Raw genomic sequence first — 20250 nt, 5'->3', positions numbered from 1 at the left:
TCTTTGATGGATACAACGATAGTGCATCAAGAAAATGTGTAACTCATCAAAAACGTACTAGGGACTTAACTGTTGCCCCAGATGTTCACCTAGCACATACTCAAGTTCTTTACCTTTGAAAATAAGGAGTCATTTCCAGCAAATCAGAAAAATAAACAGAGATGTATTGACTTCCTGTCTGAAACTCTGGAGGAGCATGGGGTATCCACAAAGCATGCAGAGGGAGATGCAGATCTTCTGATAGTGCAGGAGGCAGTTAACAAGGCAGCTAGCAAGGTAACATATGTCATAGCAGAGGATACTGACATATTGGTGCTACTCTGTCATCACATGAAGCCTAACAGTCAGCCCCTATTCATGGTATCATAAAATTCCAACATGAAGCACCACATTTGGAACATAGGAAAAATTTGTTCACAACTTGATGAAGAATGCTGTACGTATTTGCCATTCATGCATGCTCTGTGTTGATGTGATACCACATCAAGGCTGAACAACATAGGAAAGGGAGTTGCGCTGAAAAAACAAAGTGTCCTCTTCGAGTGTGCAGTGCCATACTTATCTGACAAGTCCACTCATGAGGAAGTAAAAAAGGCAGGAGAAAAAGCACTTAATCAGGTCTACAGCTCTAGCAGTGATTGTTCATCTCTTAATGAGCTGAGAAAGAAAAAGTTTCAGGGCAAAGTCATCAAGAGTTTGAGAAGTGTTGATGTTAAAGACCTGCCACCTACTAGTGATGCAGCTAAATATCACTCATTCTGTGTTTATTATCAAACACAAGTCTGGCTAGGAAATAATAATATTAAACCTGATAATTGGGGATGGAAAAGCGATGGAAAAAAACTCATTCCTTGCACGATGGACAACAGCCCTGCCCCTGATGCCTTACTAAAAGTAATCAGATGCAAATGCAGTGGCCTTTGTGACACTCAGCATTGTTCATGCAAAAAACATGGGTTATACTGTACAGAGTTTTGTGAGTAGTGTCAAGCTAGCACTTCTGTCAACACATTAATAGATGAAGACACTGAACATGACTAATCTACAGTAGTTTGTGCATGTTCTTTGAGGCAGAATTATTGTAGATTTTTTCTATTATTTTTTAAATACCGCAAAGATTCAATTACTCTGTTACTGTTTTTCATTTTAGGTAATTGTATATAATTATTACAATCAATGTATAATCCCAAATCAATTTCCAAGATATGTATTTTATTTCATAGTTATTCTTGTACATGATTGGTATGATCAGTGTATACCCCAAATCAATTACCAAGATATGTATATTATTATTTTCTTATATTAAGTGCAGCTGACATTTGACCCAGGAACCCACAGATGTCAAGGGTCAGATCTGATGCCTGAAATGAATTCCTTGAGATCATGTTCCTTTTAGTAATCTATATATTTATGTATTAAAAAGTGGATACTTGAGGAGATATTTCAGCTCAGTCAGTGAGAATGGGCGCCATTTTGAATATGGAATTACGCTGAATTTTTCTTTTTTTTTTTTTTTACTGTGCTATTCCTAAGTGTCCAAACAACATATTCATGCAGTAGAACAAACTATTGCAAATAGCTTACTGTTCCCCCTATTTTAATATATTTTGCATGAAATTGAATTTGGGTTTATTTACTTTTGTGTGTTTGTTGTGCAAAATATTAGGATATACAAGAAAACAAATAGGCCAAAATAATGATAAATCTGCACTCTATAAGACCAGCTCTATGACATTTTGCCGAGAAATTAGTAGTTTAGGAGATATTGAAGGAAATGAGTACAAAATTGAGTTTTTCAGTTTTTTCAAAAACGTGCTTTCTAGTTCCGGGCTTGTTTGCTCAGAAACTTTCTGTTTCAGCGCAACAGCGTATAGAAACAAACAAATGTACAACTTAATTTCCTATTTTTTTTTATATCTATTCCTCTTACCTGTACGATGCACCGTTTTGGAGAAAAAACGGGAAAATATTGAAAAATGTACCCTCCAGACAGACTAAAAGTGTGAATTTCACCATTTCAAAATGGCCGAATTTGTCCCATTTTGGATGTGGTGTTCCTAAGGGTCCATGTAACATATTCATGCAATAAAACAATCTATTGCAATTTTTTTTATTTAAAAAGCTATTTCCCATAGACTATTACTGTCAGTGACGGAGAAATGATGGCCACGCGAGCCATCAAGGCAAAAATGCTTTCATGGATTGAAACAAAATAAAGGGCCTGGTACTTGATAACATGAGAATGGCGCTGGAGGGAAAGGCAAGCATAACTATGCATCTGAACAACCATTTTTATTTATAAGATTTTTACTTGTGGTTATTGTAAACTAATTGTTAATGGTGATAATCAGGCAGTTGTGTCTTCCTTCAATATGTAATGACTGGATTTGGCATCTTAATTTGTGATCTTCAACAAAAAATCGAGAAGTATATTTCAGGTAGTGAGAAAAAGGTGTGTAATTACCTCTCAGCCTGTAGACCCTGTCCCAATGGGTGCAACAACTCTTCTGATAACGTAAGGTTGTCTTGAAATATCCATAAATTGAAAATCTGCAGTGAATCCTGTCCCATCAAACTTGTCATTGCTTTTGAAGGTGACACGGAAGTATGAAGCATCGCTTTGCATGACCGTTGGTGCGACGGATCCACAGTAAGGTGGTATCTTTCTGTCAGCAGAAGGGAAGTTGGAAAATTCTAGGTAATCACTGTCTGAGGTCCTGTCACACCTGGAAGAAAGAGGACAGGGTTTTGTGGGAAATCTTTCCGACACTTGAGGGTAATGATTCTTTGGCACCTTACACTGGAAACAAAATGAGGAGAATCTATTTGATAAGATCAATAAATAGATACCACCACGGCTGGACAAATTTTAATGATTTAAGCTAATATTGCTGGACAAGGAAGAATAATAGTTGGTAGAACCTTGTGTGGTTATTACAGTCATATCATTCGGCTCTCTTTTTTGGGCCATTTTAAAATCGTAGGAATGTATAATTTTTGCCTTTAATCCTTTCTGTTACTTGTTAATTTTTTTTTTTAAATGAGGCTTCTTAGTAAAGTTTAAGAGGACAAGATTATTATCTCATTTTCTGGTTGAAAATAGATTCAACTTTTTATTAAAAAGATATTACATAAGCCATACGGATACCATTAAATGGTATGGGTTTAACAATGAATCATGCACACGGGATAGTGTGTAGGTGAGCTATCGACTTGAAAAACACCTGATCAGAATACATCTAGCTCGTACACTGATTCTCGTTCTCTAGAGATTTAGTTAATATTTTATAACGGTCTTGTGTGGTTTGCAAAGAAAAAGTGTTGCTGATGGTGACATGCAGAAATACTTGCAAACATAAGGGACGTCATAATTGCCATATTTGTTACAGTTTCTTAACACTACCTTGAAACTGCACGAGACTTCTATTTGCCAATCTTCTTTTTGCCCAGTCTTTAAATGCGTCGGGAAACAGGTCTCACTTATCTCTCCGAGAATTCATAAATTGTAGATCACGTATGAAAGCCACAGAAGAAGCAAATATTTGACTTATTTGAACTATTGACAATTTATTACAACTTAGGAGGTAGAAAAAACTGGTTGCAAAGTGCGTTTGCTTACGGCAAGATTCCTTCCACATCAAAGTACTTGAAGATGAGCCTCACAATTTCGCCGGGTCGTGCCCGAAAGATGTAATGGCAAGTGGTGTCTTGCGGGTAAAACCCTCCAGGGTTCGGCGAGTTTATGGTGCCATTTGTGACTGCAGTGCTGTTGTAGATGAATTCACAGGTTCCGGGAGTAGGCTGGTGACCGGAGGTTATTCCGAAATCTGATTGACAGATAACATTTGGTATGACAGTACGTAATAGTACTCAGAACGAGGCCTCATTTATATGGAACAAAGCACTAAACTGAATAAGTTTACTGAGAATAAAATAATAATCTGTAGAAAAACCAAGAAAGGCTAGAGCAGTATAGTAAGATACATATGAACTTGACAAAAGAATCTGGATCAGTCAATAAACAAAGACTTTATACAAGACGCGTGCATATACAGCTGCTGAAAAATTAAGGTAATGGAGCATGGAATTTTCAAGTCATTATAGCTGCTTAGCTTAAGAACGTCAGCATAGATAATTGCCACAGCTTTAAAGGTGTTCAGTCGTACGAAAGTTCCCAATTATTGGGTGATGTGACAGCAATTCCACTAACAGAACGCCGAAATGGAAATCATGCTTTTCATTCTAAACTGATATTTTGTGAGCCATATAATGAAAGCAGGTCTTGGCAGTCAGATGAGACTTAAGATGCAAAACTATTGTAGATCTGTGGATGGTATAGGTGAACGGGAAATTATTAATACTGAACTATTATTGCCCAGCAAAATATGAAGGATTTGTTCTTAAGTGGGATGAAAGTTTGGGTGAGTCAAATGGAAGAAACTGGACTGCATGGGAACAGACCGCAGAGAGTGAATGGGGTATGTAAGAGAACAGTGCAGGTGGCCGCGAAGAGGTTCAGCAAAGAATGTGTGTGAGGCCAACTGTGTAAATAAACATGACTTTTCCAAGTGTCTGTGCAATTCGTATGAGATGTATGCAAATACTTGCCTTTGACAAATCTGAATCTCACGGAGAATCCGTACACAAACGGGTGTGGAAGCCTGGTCGAAGGATTGGCTCCTGATTTGAAAACCACCTGCATACCTGCAAATATAAGGCAGTATTTACCTTATTTAAGATTACACTTATATTTTGTTTGCATGTTCACCGTGGGTGTGTTGTCACCGCAGCAGCAGGAGAACTTACTGTATGTTGACTGCCATAATTCATCAGCTCAGTTGAAGTTGAACCTGACCACTGAATCAAAGGTTTTAACTCTCCAAAGGGTGCCCTAAACGTTTTAACTTGTCAAATTTGATACAACATACAGTATATAATACTGTAAATACATTCTTTCACATGCATAAAAGATTTTCATGCACACATATACACCTTGACATGAAATTATACAACAGTAATTATGTCTTGCATGTTACAACATTTTGAAAAATTGCACGAGTTAGGATGCAAATATTATTTGCCAGATACTTTACTAAATAAAGGTAACGAAAGGACCAACAAACTTATTTTAGTAAGTAAATAGGTATTTCATCTATATTTTTCTTTTGACCTCGGTACTCATTACACAATTGGTGTTTTGCGTGAATCTGATTAACTTTTGCAACTTGATTAAGACATCATGGACAGCTTCTACAGTATCATCTTTTTGATGGTGACTTTTTTCCCCTACTGAAGAATGAATGCTTTGATCAGCCATAACCAGACCAAATGGTCTGGTTATGTAACCTCACAACAGTCATGATAATAAATAACCTTCACCTTACCTGACTTGGATGACATGACTGGGAGTGGAACCGACGAGCCACAATAGTGGTCGATTTCTCTGCGGATTGTGTTGTTGTTCATGTTGTAAACGGCAACGAAGTCTGTGTGCAAACACCTGCAGTCATGCAAAGAAACATCAAGCGATACAGGTTGTGACTGGCGTTAGTAAATGAGCTTGTTACGCTGAACACATGATTATTTGAGGAAAGGATGTCAGCTGCTGCTGTTGGCTTTTAAAATTGATTGACCACCTCATCTATGACCCTGTGTATTCATGATCTCTGGATCTGTCGTATACCTGTTTCTGGTGAGGTAAGAGTGCTCAGATTTTGAATTTATGTGTGTGTGTGTGTGCAGAATGATCCAGCTAAGGGAGATTGGACTGTAACAGAACTAAACTATTTTGTGATGATCCGTAAATAATTTTCTGGAATACCAAGCTAACAGACAGAGGCAAAAACGAACAAAGAAACGATTAGGGTTAAAATTAACATCGTTGTTTGGAAAAACAAGGCCAAGTCTCGCTTTTGCTAGATCGTCCCACAGTGACATGTTTTGAGCATTGATTGGTTCAAGAGCTCCACCGGCTCTCGCAATAACCATAAAAATCATACTGGGTAACAGTTGCAATTTTCGCTCTAAATGAAGGAGAAAAAGGAGCTGCCCCTTTTAGAGGTTTAATTAAGAACACCAGAGACCTTTTTTTTTAAATTAAAAAGTTTGTTTAAATGAAAAAGTAATAACTAGTTGCCCTTTCTAGAGGTTGTTAAAAAGGCTATAAGCCAGCTTCTTTTTTAGTTTAGAAAATTTCTGTTTCAATGAAAAAGAAAAAATGAGCTGACTTTTAAGAAGGTCAATGTCCTGTATCTTTCTAATTTAGAAAACTCACAAAATATAATTAATATATTGTATACACTCTTTAAAATAGTATGATGGCAAAGTAAAACTTTGAGTCGTATTATACATGTGTTTTATATGGATGTAGAAATGTTGTAAAGCATTAGTTCACTAGTAAAGCTTTTACAGCACAAAAACTCTGCCCATGGCAGTCTTCCAGTTAATCATTCAGTGTCAAACAACCTTCCACACCCAAAAGAAAATAAAGACACTGTTAACGATTTGAAGCAGTTCGTTTGCAATACTGTTAACAAGTGCCCAAATACCAATGGTAAGTGACAGCAACAATTCTTAATAAGGTGAGACGAAGTAAAGATTATTAACTTCCATACATCGCTAAATTAGGAAGAAATTGGCAATACAGGTTAGAACATAAAGAGCCGGTAAGGAATTGGTTGACCATGATGCATTATTTGTACATATGTCTAAAGATGATTATTCAGTTTACTAAGAAAGATACAAAAATAGTTTGTAAAGCTGAAGAGGGAAAGAAAAGAAAGATTGCTAAATCCAAGGTTATAAATTCTCTCAAAATGTCAACTTAAATCGTGGCTTATACAACTGTGACGGCATAACTTCAAAGTATATAACAAAAAACGCAATTCTTCAGAAAATATTCAAACAACCCAAGGATGTATATGTTGTCCTGCTGGAATTACGAAAATGTTCAAAATCTATTTCTCTCTCTCTCTCTCTCTCTCTCTCTCTCTCTCTCTCTCTCTCTCTCTCTCTCTCTCTCTCTCTTATTCTTATTCTATGCCTGAAGATGGTAACAGAAGGTTCCGAAAGGCTTTCAATAAATGGATATTCTCATAAGAAGAGGTAATTCCTCAGCTCTCATTATTTCCAAAGTCAGAGAGGAAGTGATACCTAAATACCTCTGGTGCTCTGGGATGTCCTTTGACGGGTCAGGCAGATTGAAATGTGTAAATATCAGCTGTACTCTTTCCCCAGGCTTCCCCACGAGGGTGTAGGCACAAGTGATGCCCTCCTCATAGTAATTTGGGTATCCCAGCGATGTGATCTCGCCCTCTTTCTCAAAGTGGCTCGAAATCGTCGTGTTGCATTTTCCTGTCGGTATAAAAACAATCATATTCACTCTCCTATTTTTCCTTTCACACACACATCTATCTATCTATCTATCTATATATATATATATATATATATATATATATATATATATATATATATATATATATATATATATATATATATATATATATATATATATATATATATATATATATATACATATACATATACATACTCATAAAATATTCCTCGCAGCACGTCTAAATCTCTCGCATATCATTAAGTAAGCTTACCAAACTAATGAAAGGTTGTATATGCATACTCTTCCTGATACTCACGTGGCGTCATATGACTTATGTGTGAGGAGCTGAGAGACCAAACCTGGCCCCTCGAGAGGATGATCAAGATGCATGACGTCACGTGCAAGGCCAGTCTGCCTGTTGACATTACTGAAGAAGAAGACGTCTTTTGGTCAAAAATATAAAAAAATTAAAGATGCTTTCATTAAAATGCACTAAAAATTAATCATGCCTAACATGGAAGGAAATGATACAAGAAATAAGAAATATATTTCTTTTTCTGTAGCATTGCCTTCCATGTTTGGCGCCCACTTTTTTTTTTTATGTAGACATAATTAATTGCAAGAAAATCCGGTTGTCTCAGATTATAATTTTGTACTTTTTAGTCCATTTTAATAAAAGCATGTTTAAAAAGATATTATGTATATTGTTTTTATTTTATACTTTTTAGTCTCGACAGAATTTGTAACCGATTTATGATTGTAGCTAACGAAATTGAAGATGATATTCTATAAAAAATATCCTGTCCAGCCAAAGGAGGTTTGAAAAATCCGTAGGGTTATTCTACCGAGTCCAAGAAGTTATGAAAAATCCGAAGAGTTATTCACTTGATACAAATCCCGAGATACTGGGAAAAGTTAAGTATACCTTAGTTTTACCAGACCACTGAGCTGATTAACAGCTCTCCTAGGGCTGGCCCGAAGGATTAGACTTATTTTACGTGGCTAAGAACCAATTGGTTACTTAGCAACGGGACCTACAGCTTATTGTGGAATCCGAACCACATTATAGCAAGAAATGAATTTCTATCACAAGAAATAAATTCCTCTGACTCTTCATCAGCCGGCCAGAGACTCGAACTCGGGCCTAGCGGATGCTAGTCCACAGCTCTACCGACTCGCCCAACAAAGAGCTTCGAGATACTGGGAGAGGTCACTAGAGGTCACTGCTGACCTACTGATCATGTAAGGTTGCACTATCACCGGGATTGAGTAACCATGCGAAATTTCAAGTCCACTGGACGAAGGGAGCAGGTCGAAAATTGAGCTACAAGATTTGATCCAGACAAAAAAGCAAACTAAATAAAAGCATATAAAAAAATAGCATAGGTCTAGTCTTCAGTGTCTTGAGTATGCACTTTTCGGGGTCACAGAATAGCTGTGTTGCAATGATAGTGAAGGATTCAAATGTGGGAAGGTTGCTGATCGCGGGCACATTATGATAGTGACATACACATGCAAATCCTATATAGTCCAGTAAATCTAAGCCCAAAATTGGCCAAACCCACCACTAATTGCAAGAAAATGAAACCTCCTGTATTTTGTTCCTCTGGATATACTCTATCTCTGATTAAAAACCCCAAGAAATCAAAGTAGTGGAACATGGTGAAATTTGAGGTTGATTATATGGTATCGGGTGTTATCGGCATCATATGTGCTATGAATGAAATATATTTCCCCCCCTTTTTCAAACAATATACTGTGAAATCTTATGTTTTTTTAGTCAATCGTTAAGATGAGAATGATTAAAATTACCTAGAATTACCCCTTGTACCTCTAACTAGGGTACCCATACCTCCGGACTGCGATTTTGATGGTTTTGGACAACGATCTTTTCCACTGGCAAGCAAAAAATTCTAGCAATCAGGGTAATATTACTCATTTTGTATTGGTATGGGTCCAGTCAATGACATATCCAAAGAAATGTTCAATTGCACTTGTTTCAGGGCATCTGACTCTGTGGCAAGTTGTTCAGAGGAGTTCCAACATCCCGTGTTAACAGTGCTTGCTGAAATGTATGACCAGTTTGTGGCAGGTGATATTACCCCAGAAGTCATTGAATCATCAGAAGCATTTGCCACTATCAAGGACTTGATAGGTGAAAAAATTAGTCAAGAAAGAGAAAGAACCAGTCAATTATGGCTCATGTACATGAAGATGATTTCTATCATTCGAAAGTTTATCACATCAGAAAGAACCAGTAACTGGGCTTTCCATTTACAAGCACTGTATGACATGCTACCTTACCTTGCAGCAACAGGCCACAACCTCTATACCAAACCTGTCCATATTTATTTACAGAAAATGTATTCCCTTCCAGCAACCAACCCTGCTGTCTATGAACATTTTGTGAATGGACTTCATGCAGTCAGGACAGACAGGTATTGGGCAGGTCTTTCTGCAGACTTAGTTATTGAGCAAGTACTGATGAGAAGTTTGAAGACGACAGGAGGACTTACAAGAGGAAGGGGAATGACAGAAACTCAAAAAATTGTTTGGGCCTTGGCCAGTCCTGTCTGCACTGAAGTGAATGAGGCGATGCAGAAGCTGCCATCACTGAGTACAATACTAATGAACAACACAAAGACTTATCAGTGGCACGTCAGAAAAGAGATGCAGATGATGTGAATAAGCTTGTATCATTCATTCAGGACAAGTCTCCTTTTGGAAATGATGAAAATCTCCGAAATAGTAAATGGTGTGGTAGCAACAGAAAATGCGAATGCTGAGAAAGCAGAGAAAATTGGGTGCAAAATCTTGGAGGGGATGGTGGGGAAACAGGTTGTGAACTATACATTTAAGAAAAAGGACCAGGCTATAATAATGGATTCAAAATCAAAGATGTCAGTTGATGGTGAGGAAGTAAGCATTGATCCTCTTCTCCTCTTCCAAAGACTCGTCATGGTTAGCACGCAGAAAGAAAGTCTCCAGGAAGCATTTTGGTATGAACTCTGTGTTCGATGGTTACCAGAGTGGTCCAACTCCAAAAGGATGGCACGCAAGCCCGACGCACAGCTTCCAAGTAAGCCCTGAGCGTTCAGTTCAATGAAAACATGCCTCTTTAAATGAAAAAGATGAATTCTTGGCAAGCAAAAGAAAAATAAGCAACGCTTTATTTACCTTCTTGGGAAACACCTAGAAATAGCAGGGTTTTAAGTCCTTTGCAAAAGGAGATGCTGATATCCTACATGCAAAAGGAGATGCTGATATTTTGATTGTCAAGACTCCATTGCACGTGGCAAGGAAGAGTGAGACCATAGTTGGCGGTGACACGGACCTATTAGTGTTGTTAATCCATTACACAACAAAGAAACATAAGAAGATATATTTCATGCCACCACCCAAGTCTGGCTCTCTTGCCCGTTACCTTGACATTCAAAAGGTGCAAGAGGTCCTAGGTGACAAGGTTTGCCTTAATATCTTGTTTATCCATGCAATCCCTGGATGTGACACGACCTCAAGATTGTTCGGATATGGAAAAGCTCTGGGCCTTTCACTGGTGAAGGACAAGTCTTTTGTTAAGGCAGCTGAGGCATTCAACAGAACAGGAGCTTCCCAAAAAGACATAATTGAAGCTGGAGCAAGGGCACTAATGTCCATATACAAGAAGGGAATGGCAGATGAAAACCTGAACAAACTTCGATGTAGAAAAGATATTGAACTCTTGGCAACCAGGAAACAAGTTATTCATCCAAAATCACTCCCGCCAACGCAGGCCGCACAAGTATCATTCACTAAGGGTGTTCCATCAGGTACAGACTTGGCAGGGTGTTGCTCTAAATCCTCAGGAATGGGGTTGGAAGGTACAAGGAGGGGCACTAGTCCCAGTAGCAACTGATTTGGGCTATGCGCCGAAAGAATTGCAGAAATAAGTCAGATGCAATTGCGAATCTGGCTGTCAAACGAACCATTGTGGGTGTCGGCAACTTAGAGTACCTTGTAATCCAGCTTGTGGGGAATGCAGGGGTGTTTGTGAAAACATGTCTGATAAGACGGAAAAAGAAAATACTGACGTTTCTTATTGATAATAACCTAGTGATTGTGCTGTTTGCAACAATGCTCATCCTAGAAAAGGCAACCTTGACTGAATTACCAATCGATGCTGCTACAGGGGTCAGTAACCCCCTAGTTTGACCCCCAGGAATCTGGTAAACATAGATAACTGACAATCAGTGAGAATAAAAATCAATAAATTGTCAGATTTGATAATTAACTTTAACATCATGGATGACATAATGGTTTTTGAGGGTGTATATCTATCGTACCTAATTTAGCCAGGTCCCTAATTATGCGAAATTGAGGACCATTAAAAAAATCATGTTCCACTGGGAAATTTTTGGGGGATTTTTTATATGTTATTTGGTGTACATAAAGTAGCAAAATAACACTGGTTTCATTTTTCTTGCAATTAGTGGTGGGTCTAACTGTTTTTTTTACTGGACCAATACACAAGCGCAGTCTTACTGTTACTCAGATACACAAGTGGAAGTAAATGCACCGGATAATACTTGCATACACATGTTCTTTGTCATATACATATTTACACATACATGAATTCACTCATGTTTTGTATGAGTTTGTTTATTAGTACATGCATACATTAATTCATACATAATAAAAACATAGATGCATACGTATGCTGTTATGCATGGATAAAGGAGTATATAAAAGCATACCAATTTTGTACGTACATGCATTTATTATACATACGCATGTATGTTTATATACATAAAATTTTGCATATGGATACATGTACGGTCTTATAAAAAAACACAAAAACATACACTAGTCCACAAGCCCACATAAAAAAAAAAAAACACTAATCCACATGAACTCCTCTTCATTCGAGGAACTCTGTCTCGCCTTCTCCACACACGGCACCGACAAGACCAGGACTGTGCCTTCGTGAATTTGCTTCATTCCTCGAAAAATATAAGCTCGATCTAGTCTCTTTTTTGTGAAACCACTGGTTTTAGTTTTCTGTAAAAGAAAACTATTGAGATGGCTATTTGTTTGTCCATCCACACTTTTTCTGTCCGCCCTCAGATCTTAAAAACTATTGAGGCTAGAGGACTGCAAATTGCTATGTTGATCATCCACCCTCCAATCATCAAACATACTAAATTGCAGCCCTCTAGCCTCAGTAGTTTTTTTATTCTATTAAAGTTAAATTTAGTCATGAATCGTGCGTCTGGTACCGCTATAGGTCCCAATAACACAGGCCACCATCGGGCCGTGGCTGAAGGTTTCATGGGCCGCGGCTGAGAGTTTCATGGGCCGTCCTGAAAGTTTCCTACAGCATTAACGCTGTACAGAAAACTCGACTGCGCCGAAGAACTTGATTGCTTGTTTAACATTTACGAATGAATCGTCGTATTTTTGGTTAAATGAAGGCAGAAACGACCTTCATCTCTGTCAAAAATGAATGAAACTAAAATAGCAGGCTACAGAGGAGAAGGAAAATGCCGTTTTGCACATTCATGCAGAAAAGAGCGTTTTAGCCTTAGCCTTCAAAGTAGTAGGCCTATTAACAAATATTATTTGGCTGCCTTTAACATTATTACAAAATAAAGATGATCTTTTTTACCTGAGAACATGCGTGATGGCAAAAGTGACCTCCATTTGTTTTGTAGATTCATATATAAAATTTTCTTATGAAACATTACCCGGAATTCCCACCGACAAAGCAATGGCACTGTGGTAAGTTCCACTGAGAATAATGACTGAGATGAGACCTGGCACAAATAAACAGAAAAAGAAGAAGGAAAGGAGGAAATACGCTTAGGCCTATTTTTGAGTAAACAGTTTTAGTAATTGTTTGGCTGCACAGTTACTTATTTTCATTACTGTTACTAGACAATGGTTGTTGTTATAAGATGGTAGCCCTGTCGAAAGGATGTAAAAGAAGGGGGAAAGTAAGCCTAATCCAGAAAGTAAGGGTTGACGTAGAAGTGGTGTTTCGTACATACATGCTTGCAGAGATGAAAGAAAGTGATGGAAAACTGTAAAAAATAAGCTTTCACGTGGTTAAGTCACCAAATAGCTGTCTGCAGGTTATTTATTATTACTACAGTTGTTCCCTAAACACTTTGTTTTTCAGACAATAGACAAATGACAACAGTTTGGCATAATACAAGATGAAGTCTTTGAAAGCACAGTTGGGGAATCCACTAATCGTGGCAACTGTTTAGCTTGTTTTGACGGCATGGATGGTTGTCTGTTGGTAATTAATATAAATGAGTTTTTAAATGAAATAATAGTCTTTTGTATTTGTATATTTTCAAGTCATGGGATCTTTCCTAGATAGTGACCCCCAAGGGTTTTTTTTTTATTGTACCTGGTATGTATTCACCTTACGGCATGTTGAGTACAAGGCCGTTGTGGATTACCGTAAAAACATAAACAAAAGACTGTAAATATCATAAAGATAATGCCCCCAAGAAATATTAGTCCTAGATAACGACCCGAACTTTGTTGGGGTCACTATCTAGGAAAGATCCAAATCATGTGTAGTCAAAGGAAGAACTATTAATGTCAAGAAGAAAGGGAAGCTGGCAGTCCTACGTCAGGGGAAGAATTCGAAGTATTTGAAACAAGATGCGGAGCACAGGATTTGAAAATGTGGAGGTTTTCGCCCCTCGCGTAACCACAAGACAAATTGCTGTCCCCTGACTCCCTTTTTGTAGCCTAAGCAGTTTATAATCGGTTATTTTTGGAGTTAACTTCTGATGTAGCGAAACTAGTGAAAATGAAAACAAATGAAAAAGTTATTAAATTTATAACACAATGCCCATCATAGAATAATCTAGTTATATGTGTTTTCAACTTCGCAGTACGGACAAATATGTAGTCTTTTGTTATCTCTAAAATCGTTAAGTGAAATAGATGGAAAAGACATGCTTGATGTACTGAACAATTATACGTAATCTCACAGGTATAAACAATATACATATAAATTATATATATATATATATATATATATATATATATATATATATATATATATATATATATATATATATATATATATATATATATATGGGTGGTACCATGGTGTGTAAGGAATGTCTGGACAAAGGAAAAGTTCTGGAGGAATTGGTGAGAGGAATAAATGTTCTCGTGTATAAAGGTAAGGATGACAGGTGACTAAGAATTATGGGGACATGCTGTTACTTAGTATATATCTGCTGTGTGTTGGGGAGATGTGGCGATCCCACCGCCCAACGTTAGAAGTAAAATCGGCCAAATAGACGCTGAGGCAGACTGGTGCAGTGCCTGGTTCATGTTTCTAGGTTCATAGATCACTACTGGCCAACTAGTCCACCCAGCATATGCTGAGGTCTAGAAAAAGGATATGGGGCTTGCAATCTCAAAAGTCTGTTCCGTTCTGGATTCATATGTATATTTATAAGTTTTTTCTTGTATGTGTGTGTTTTTTTTAATATAATTGCATGGTAGAGGATTGCAAAGTTCTTGCCCACAGCCAGAGCTTCGAGGATGTCATATTTTCTTTTCCTGGCATCCCACAGATGTGGAAGTCAAGGTTACCCTTGGCCTCAGTTGACCACCACCTTAGTAAAAATTTGACAATGTCGTTGCCGTAGAGGCAAGTCTCCTGTATTGCGGTGGAATGTGAACGATAAATGTTAATGAAAGAAGGTTTCAGCTGTTGAGATGCCTGGGTAGTTCAGGGCATAAGGAGAACCGAAAAGGTGAGAAATGTGGAGGTACGAATACATGGTAAGAGGGTGAGTGTAGGTGAAATGATGCATGTGAGAGATTTAAATGGTTTGATCAAGTGGAAAGACTGGATGACAACAGGTTGGCGGAAAGAGTGTACACTATAGATTTTTTGGGAAGGAGGAGACCTGCAAAGCACCGGACAGATGCCAAGGAAAGGGAGGACCTTAATATCCACGAAACATGATAGTCTTCAGGTAATAGTCAGAGGTGCGATGTGTAAATGGAGTTCGACATGTTGCTGATGAGCAGTCTTTGCAGGTTTATGAAGTATTTCACGCTGTGGAAGTTTACTGCTTATGGGTTTCATTCACGATTCAGCAATTCAAGCATGAATGTGACACTAACTGTAGTGTTATTCTTGGAACGACCCCTTGCTTAAGAAGTAGTTTAGTATTGCAACACAGACATATATGCACACACACATTATATATATATATATATATATATATATATATATATATATATATATATATATATATATATATATATATATATATATATATATATATATATATATATATATATATGTGTGTGTGTGTGTGTGTGTGTGTGTGTGTGTGTGTGTGTGTGTGTGTGTGTGTGTGTGTGTGTGTGTAAACTTCGCAGTGTTGATTGAACCACTGAACTGAATGCCAATGCCACTTGAATGGGGTAGCCACAAGAGTTTGAAATACTGGTTTTACATCGTTAATCTGAATGGTGACTTTTTTTTTCTGTGCCTTTAACCTTCGTAAACCTAATTGCTTGAAATAATGAAGCGTAAATTTTTTGTTCGCTTCCGCTGTGGTTTTATCGACAGAACGATTGTTTACTTGCTACGCAGATCTATTTTTGTTCTGGAGTTCCTCCGGTAAGTTCGGATTCTTCTTCTTTTATTCCTTTTAGTTGGCTGCTGGTTGCTGTGGTGTGAGAACGTGGAGTCTTTGTTTGTGCTCAGAAAAACGATTTTCGTGTAATAATCAAAATGATTATGAGTGAGAGGTTGAGTGTGAGAATTTCTGCAGATTTCAGCTGTTTTGGGGGTTTTCAGTGGTCGCAGAAGTAAAAAATGCAGAATTTTCCCCAAGATTTCTGAAATGACTCTGATATAGATATTCAAGTATAACGTATGTATATGTATATATATATATATATATATATATATATATATATATATATATATATATATATACATACATATATACATACATACGTTATATATATAATGTATATATATGTGTATATATATACATTACTTTTGCGATTTTGAATATCCCACAGGACAGAGTGCAGATAACATTGAGTTGATTCATTTTTTCAGTATCTGAAGTAAGGCAAGAAAAGGGCTGTGAGGGACGACACTACAGTTGTGTATGTGACACTGGCCATTAACCCATAAGTGAAGTAAAAGAAGACGATCGTACTTCTCTGCGTCGCCTTTTGAGAAGCGAGGGACTTGGATTTTTCATGTGAGTTAGATTTACTCGAGTTGTATTTTCACGTTGATATAAAAAGTTTGCCACTCCTTAAAATTGGCAAAAATTATCTATACACTCATGAACAGTAAGGCAGGAGTGTCTTTTACCATAAGCGAATTTTGGCACCCCCAAAAATCTCAAAAGTTTAAGAGGCTAAAGCATGGCAAGAATGGTTAAAAATATAACTGGGTGGTTGACCATGGTGTGTAAGGAATGTCTGGACGAGGGAAAAGTTCCGGAGGAATTGGTGAGAGGAATAAGTGTTCTCGTGTATAAAGGTAAGGATGACAGGTGATTAAGAATAATGGGGAAATGCTGTTACTTAGTATACCAGGGAAGGTACATGGCAGGATTTTGAATAAGAAAGCAGGGAAGATGACAGAAACGTTGATAGGAGGAGAACAGTGTGGATTTCGACAGGGGAGAGGGCACGTTGGTCACGTGTTCGGTAAGAAACACTTTTGTGAGAAGTTTGAAAATGCTGGAGAAGGACAAATCTGTATGTGGCATACAGTACATAGTCCGAGAAAAAGCTTAAAGTAAAGTTCATAAAAATGCAAAGGGGAGGTTATTGACGATAGTTACGGAAGAAATGCTGTTGAGAGCAACTGAAGAAACTGATGTGTTTTAGAATATGTAGGCGGGAAAGTGACTAGTTTGATGCAAAAGGGGGCTGAGACAATATACTGTTTTATCTCCATGACTGTCGATACCTTCATGCATGGAGCGATGCCACAAGTCAGAGTAAGGCAACAGATACAGGGCCAAATTAGAGGGAAAGGTAATTGAAAATGGAAAGGCTTACTGTAGGTCTGCAGACTGTATACTGTAGTGCTGATTGGGGAAAGTGGAATGAATTTTACATATAGTATGGCAGTTTATCTGGGATTAAATTTGTCTTGTACTTTTTAAGTTTACTAATTGGTTTTGTCAGTTTTTTTTATATGCCATGAAAAAATCCGTTCATTTCGAAAAATTCTTGGAAGAAAAGTTAGGAAAACCGAACTATTACGCAACAGAATTAATGCCGGAGGAGCATGTATTGTATATAACAGGTGTCCAAAAGCAGGACTTCTCCTCCAACAATGTATATATAATATATACATATATATATATATATATATATATATATATATATATATATATATATATATATATATATATATATATATATATATATATATACTGTACATATGCATATACATATATAAATATAAATATTCATATTTATACACCCACATATATACAAACAGATATTCAAATTGAAGTGGGTGAGATAATTTGACCAAAACTCGATTGCGGACTTCAACACAATGAGCAGATTTTACGATATCATAAGGAAAACAGTATTCGCAGTTTAATAGCTTAAATAATACGTAGGGTATTAAATAAAGGAATTTACTGATGCTGATGTTCATTTGTAACTTACGTCGGTATAAAGAAAATAGGTGTCATGTCTGGTCTGTTAATGTTCCAGTTGCTGAATGATTCATAGAATTCCTTTTCTAATGACTGAACGGGTTTTTTGTCATGCTGACTAAATTTGACACTTTTAAGCGCCTTAGTTTAATCCCATTATGCCTCTGTTTGCTTATATTCATTCTTCTCTCTCTCTCTCTCTCTCTCTCTCTCTCTCTCTCTCTCATTGTAGTTTACGTAGATGATATATTAATTCATTTAAACAAACAAACGTGGAATCCATAACACGTTCTCAAATAATCCAGTGCCAATAGGAAACACGGAAAAGGCCGAAGTAGTTGTAGAGATTCAACTGGATGCGGAACTTAGTCCTTCCTCTATGTTTCTTCATCCCCGTAAGGGGAATATCACATACCGTGTCCCTTCTCACCTAGCTGTTCAACCCCTCGAACCCTGCCTGTTCTAATCCTGAGGACGACCATAATAATTGCGACCGAGTCAAAGCCGCCGCCCGCCTCCTCCAAGCGGGACGTCGAGGGGACGAGAAAAACAGATGGTCGGGTGTCAGGTAATCGACCGACTTTTAATTACCCCCGAGACTCCAAAATGCATTTTCGCTGGTGATTTCCGCCAAGCAAGCCATCAGCAGATCAATTTTCAAAAAGCAATTTACCTCGAGCAAGCCATTAGCAGATCATTTTTCACGTTTTCTACCTGTCACAGGGAGATGAGAGCAAAATCATTTCACTGGAGAATATTCAGATATCTAATGCAACACGCAAATTAGATTCCTGGGAGCTCAAAAAATATTTTTCCTTAATAATTTGCAGGTATGAAGCCAAGAAGCTCGTTATAACGCCCAAGATCATCACAAACGTACCGTAGGATTGATATTACACCTCCCTCCCACACGAGCTTAAAGCTATACTGTCCAACAGGCCAAGCTCTGGCTGGCTTCGCGCGCCCGGGAGACCAAATGAGAGGTAACTGCTCGTGAGTCAGTCAGAAAGACAGGCACCCAGAGACATTGTCACTTTTAAGCAGAACACAGCCACATTTCCTCATGAATTATTCAATTTCGTTCTGTCTGCATTGTGTGTGAGAGAGAGAGAGATAGAGAGCGAGAGTACAACTGTTTACAGTTAAATCGCTGAGCACCTTTTAAGGAGACAGAAAAGGACAGCCAGAGACATAATCACTATTAAGCAGAACACAGCTACAATTCCTCATGAATTATTTAATTTCGTTCGTCTGTATTGTGTGTGTGTGTGAGAGAGAGAGAGAGAGAGAGAGAGAGAGAGAGAGAGAGAGAGAGAGAGTATAACTGTTGACTGTTAAATCGTTCAGCATGTTTTAAGGAGACAGAAAAGGACTCTCATAATGAATGGGAATTATTGGGGGTGACCTTTCTGTTCTCAGTCGTATTTTAATTCCGACGAAACTTTGATCACCCGCGTATTTTAAATTCTCTCTCTCTCTCTCTCTCTCTCTCTCTCTCTCTCTCTCTCTCTCTCTCTCTCTCTCATACACACACACACAACGTTCACGACTCGCTTAAGTCGATTAACCACTGGTTACTAATATTCTGCGAAGTTCAGTGAGCTTTTCATAGAGAGAGAGAGAGAGAGAGAGAGAGAGAGAGAGAGAGAGAGAGAGAGAGACTTGTGTCTGAAAGGTGAGTTGGCGGGAAAAGTGAAGCTGCTCTTACGACTCTTGGCATTGTTGCCATTCTTTAAGCTTGGCAGTTGTAAGCTACTGCAGAGGGCCTGCGAGGATCTTCACGTTTAGTGGTACTAAACATTCTGTGAGTTTGATAAGACTTGCGGTCTCGTGTGCTGGTTAATCGTCGCTGTTTGTCTTTCTTAGGTATGTAAAGAGGAACTGCCATTGGTTACCGTTTCAAGGTTTTAAGTTTAGATTTAGATGGACGGTTTCAAGATCAAAGTGGCGAGATTTTTGCCACATCGGTCTATTGTCTTGGACCCTTTTTCTCTGTATATATCTGAGACAACTGTCTGTTACGACAGTTCTGGGGTATTAATTTCTTTTCATTTATATTTTAAGTTTGTTTGTGTTCATGTAGTTGATATCGGCAGAAACTTGAGATAACGACGGGTTTAAGCTCATAGTTGGCTGTGTCCATCGTTTTACGGCCGGTTTCTTTGCGTATGTCTTCATGATTGGAAGTGTTCCTATGAAATACTGTAGTTGTCTCGTTTCACAGCGGTAACGTCGCCA

The 20250-nt window shown here is 37.8% G+C and overlaps 1 protein-coding gene across 1 annotated transcript in view; it reads right to left on the bottom strand.

Moving 5' to 3' along the window:
• Positions 1 to 18999, bottom strand: part of LOC136834731 (suppressor of lurcher protein 1-like) — a 44803-nt gene extending 25804 nt beyond the window's left edge. The window contains exons 1-7 of the mRNA XM_067097326.1: positions 18893 to 18999; positions 7653 to 7763; positions 7161 to 7353; positions 5385 to 5500; positions 4609 to 4704; positions 3620 to 3827; positions 2465 to 2726 (exon numbers count right to left, since the gene is read on the bottom strand). Of these exons, the coding sequence (XP_066953427.1) occupies positions 2468 to 2726; positions 3620 to 3827; positions 4609 to 4704; positions 5385 to 5500; positions 7161 to 7353; positions 7653 to 7761 (981 nt within the window). The 5' untranslated portion in view covers positions 7762 to 7763; positions 18893 to 18999 and the 3' untranslated portion in view covers positions 2465 to 2467. The remainder of the gene's footprint in view (positions 1 to 2464; positions 2727 to 3619; positions 3828 to 4608; positions 4705 to 5384; positions 5501 to 7160; positions 7354 to 7652; positions 7764 to 18892) is intronic.
• Between the last annotated feature and the right edge of the window lie 1251 nt (positions 19000 to 20250).

Source organism: Macrobrachium rosenbergii, chromosome 54, assembly GCF_040412425.1.
Source record: "Macrobrachium rosenbergii isolate ZJJX-2024 chromosome 54, ASM4041242v1, whole genome shotgun sequence".
Taxonomy (NCBI): domain Eukaryota; kingdom Metazoa; phylum Arthropoda; class Malacostraca; order Decapoda; family Palaemonidae; genus Macrobrachium; species Macrobrachium rosenbergii.
This window is presented reverse-complemented; position numbering and strand designations above follow the sequence as displayed.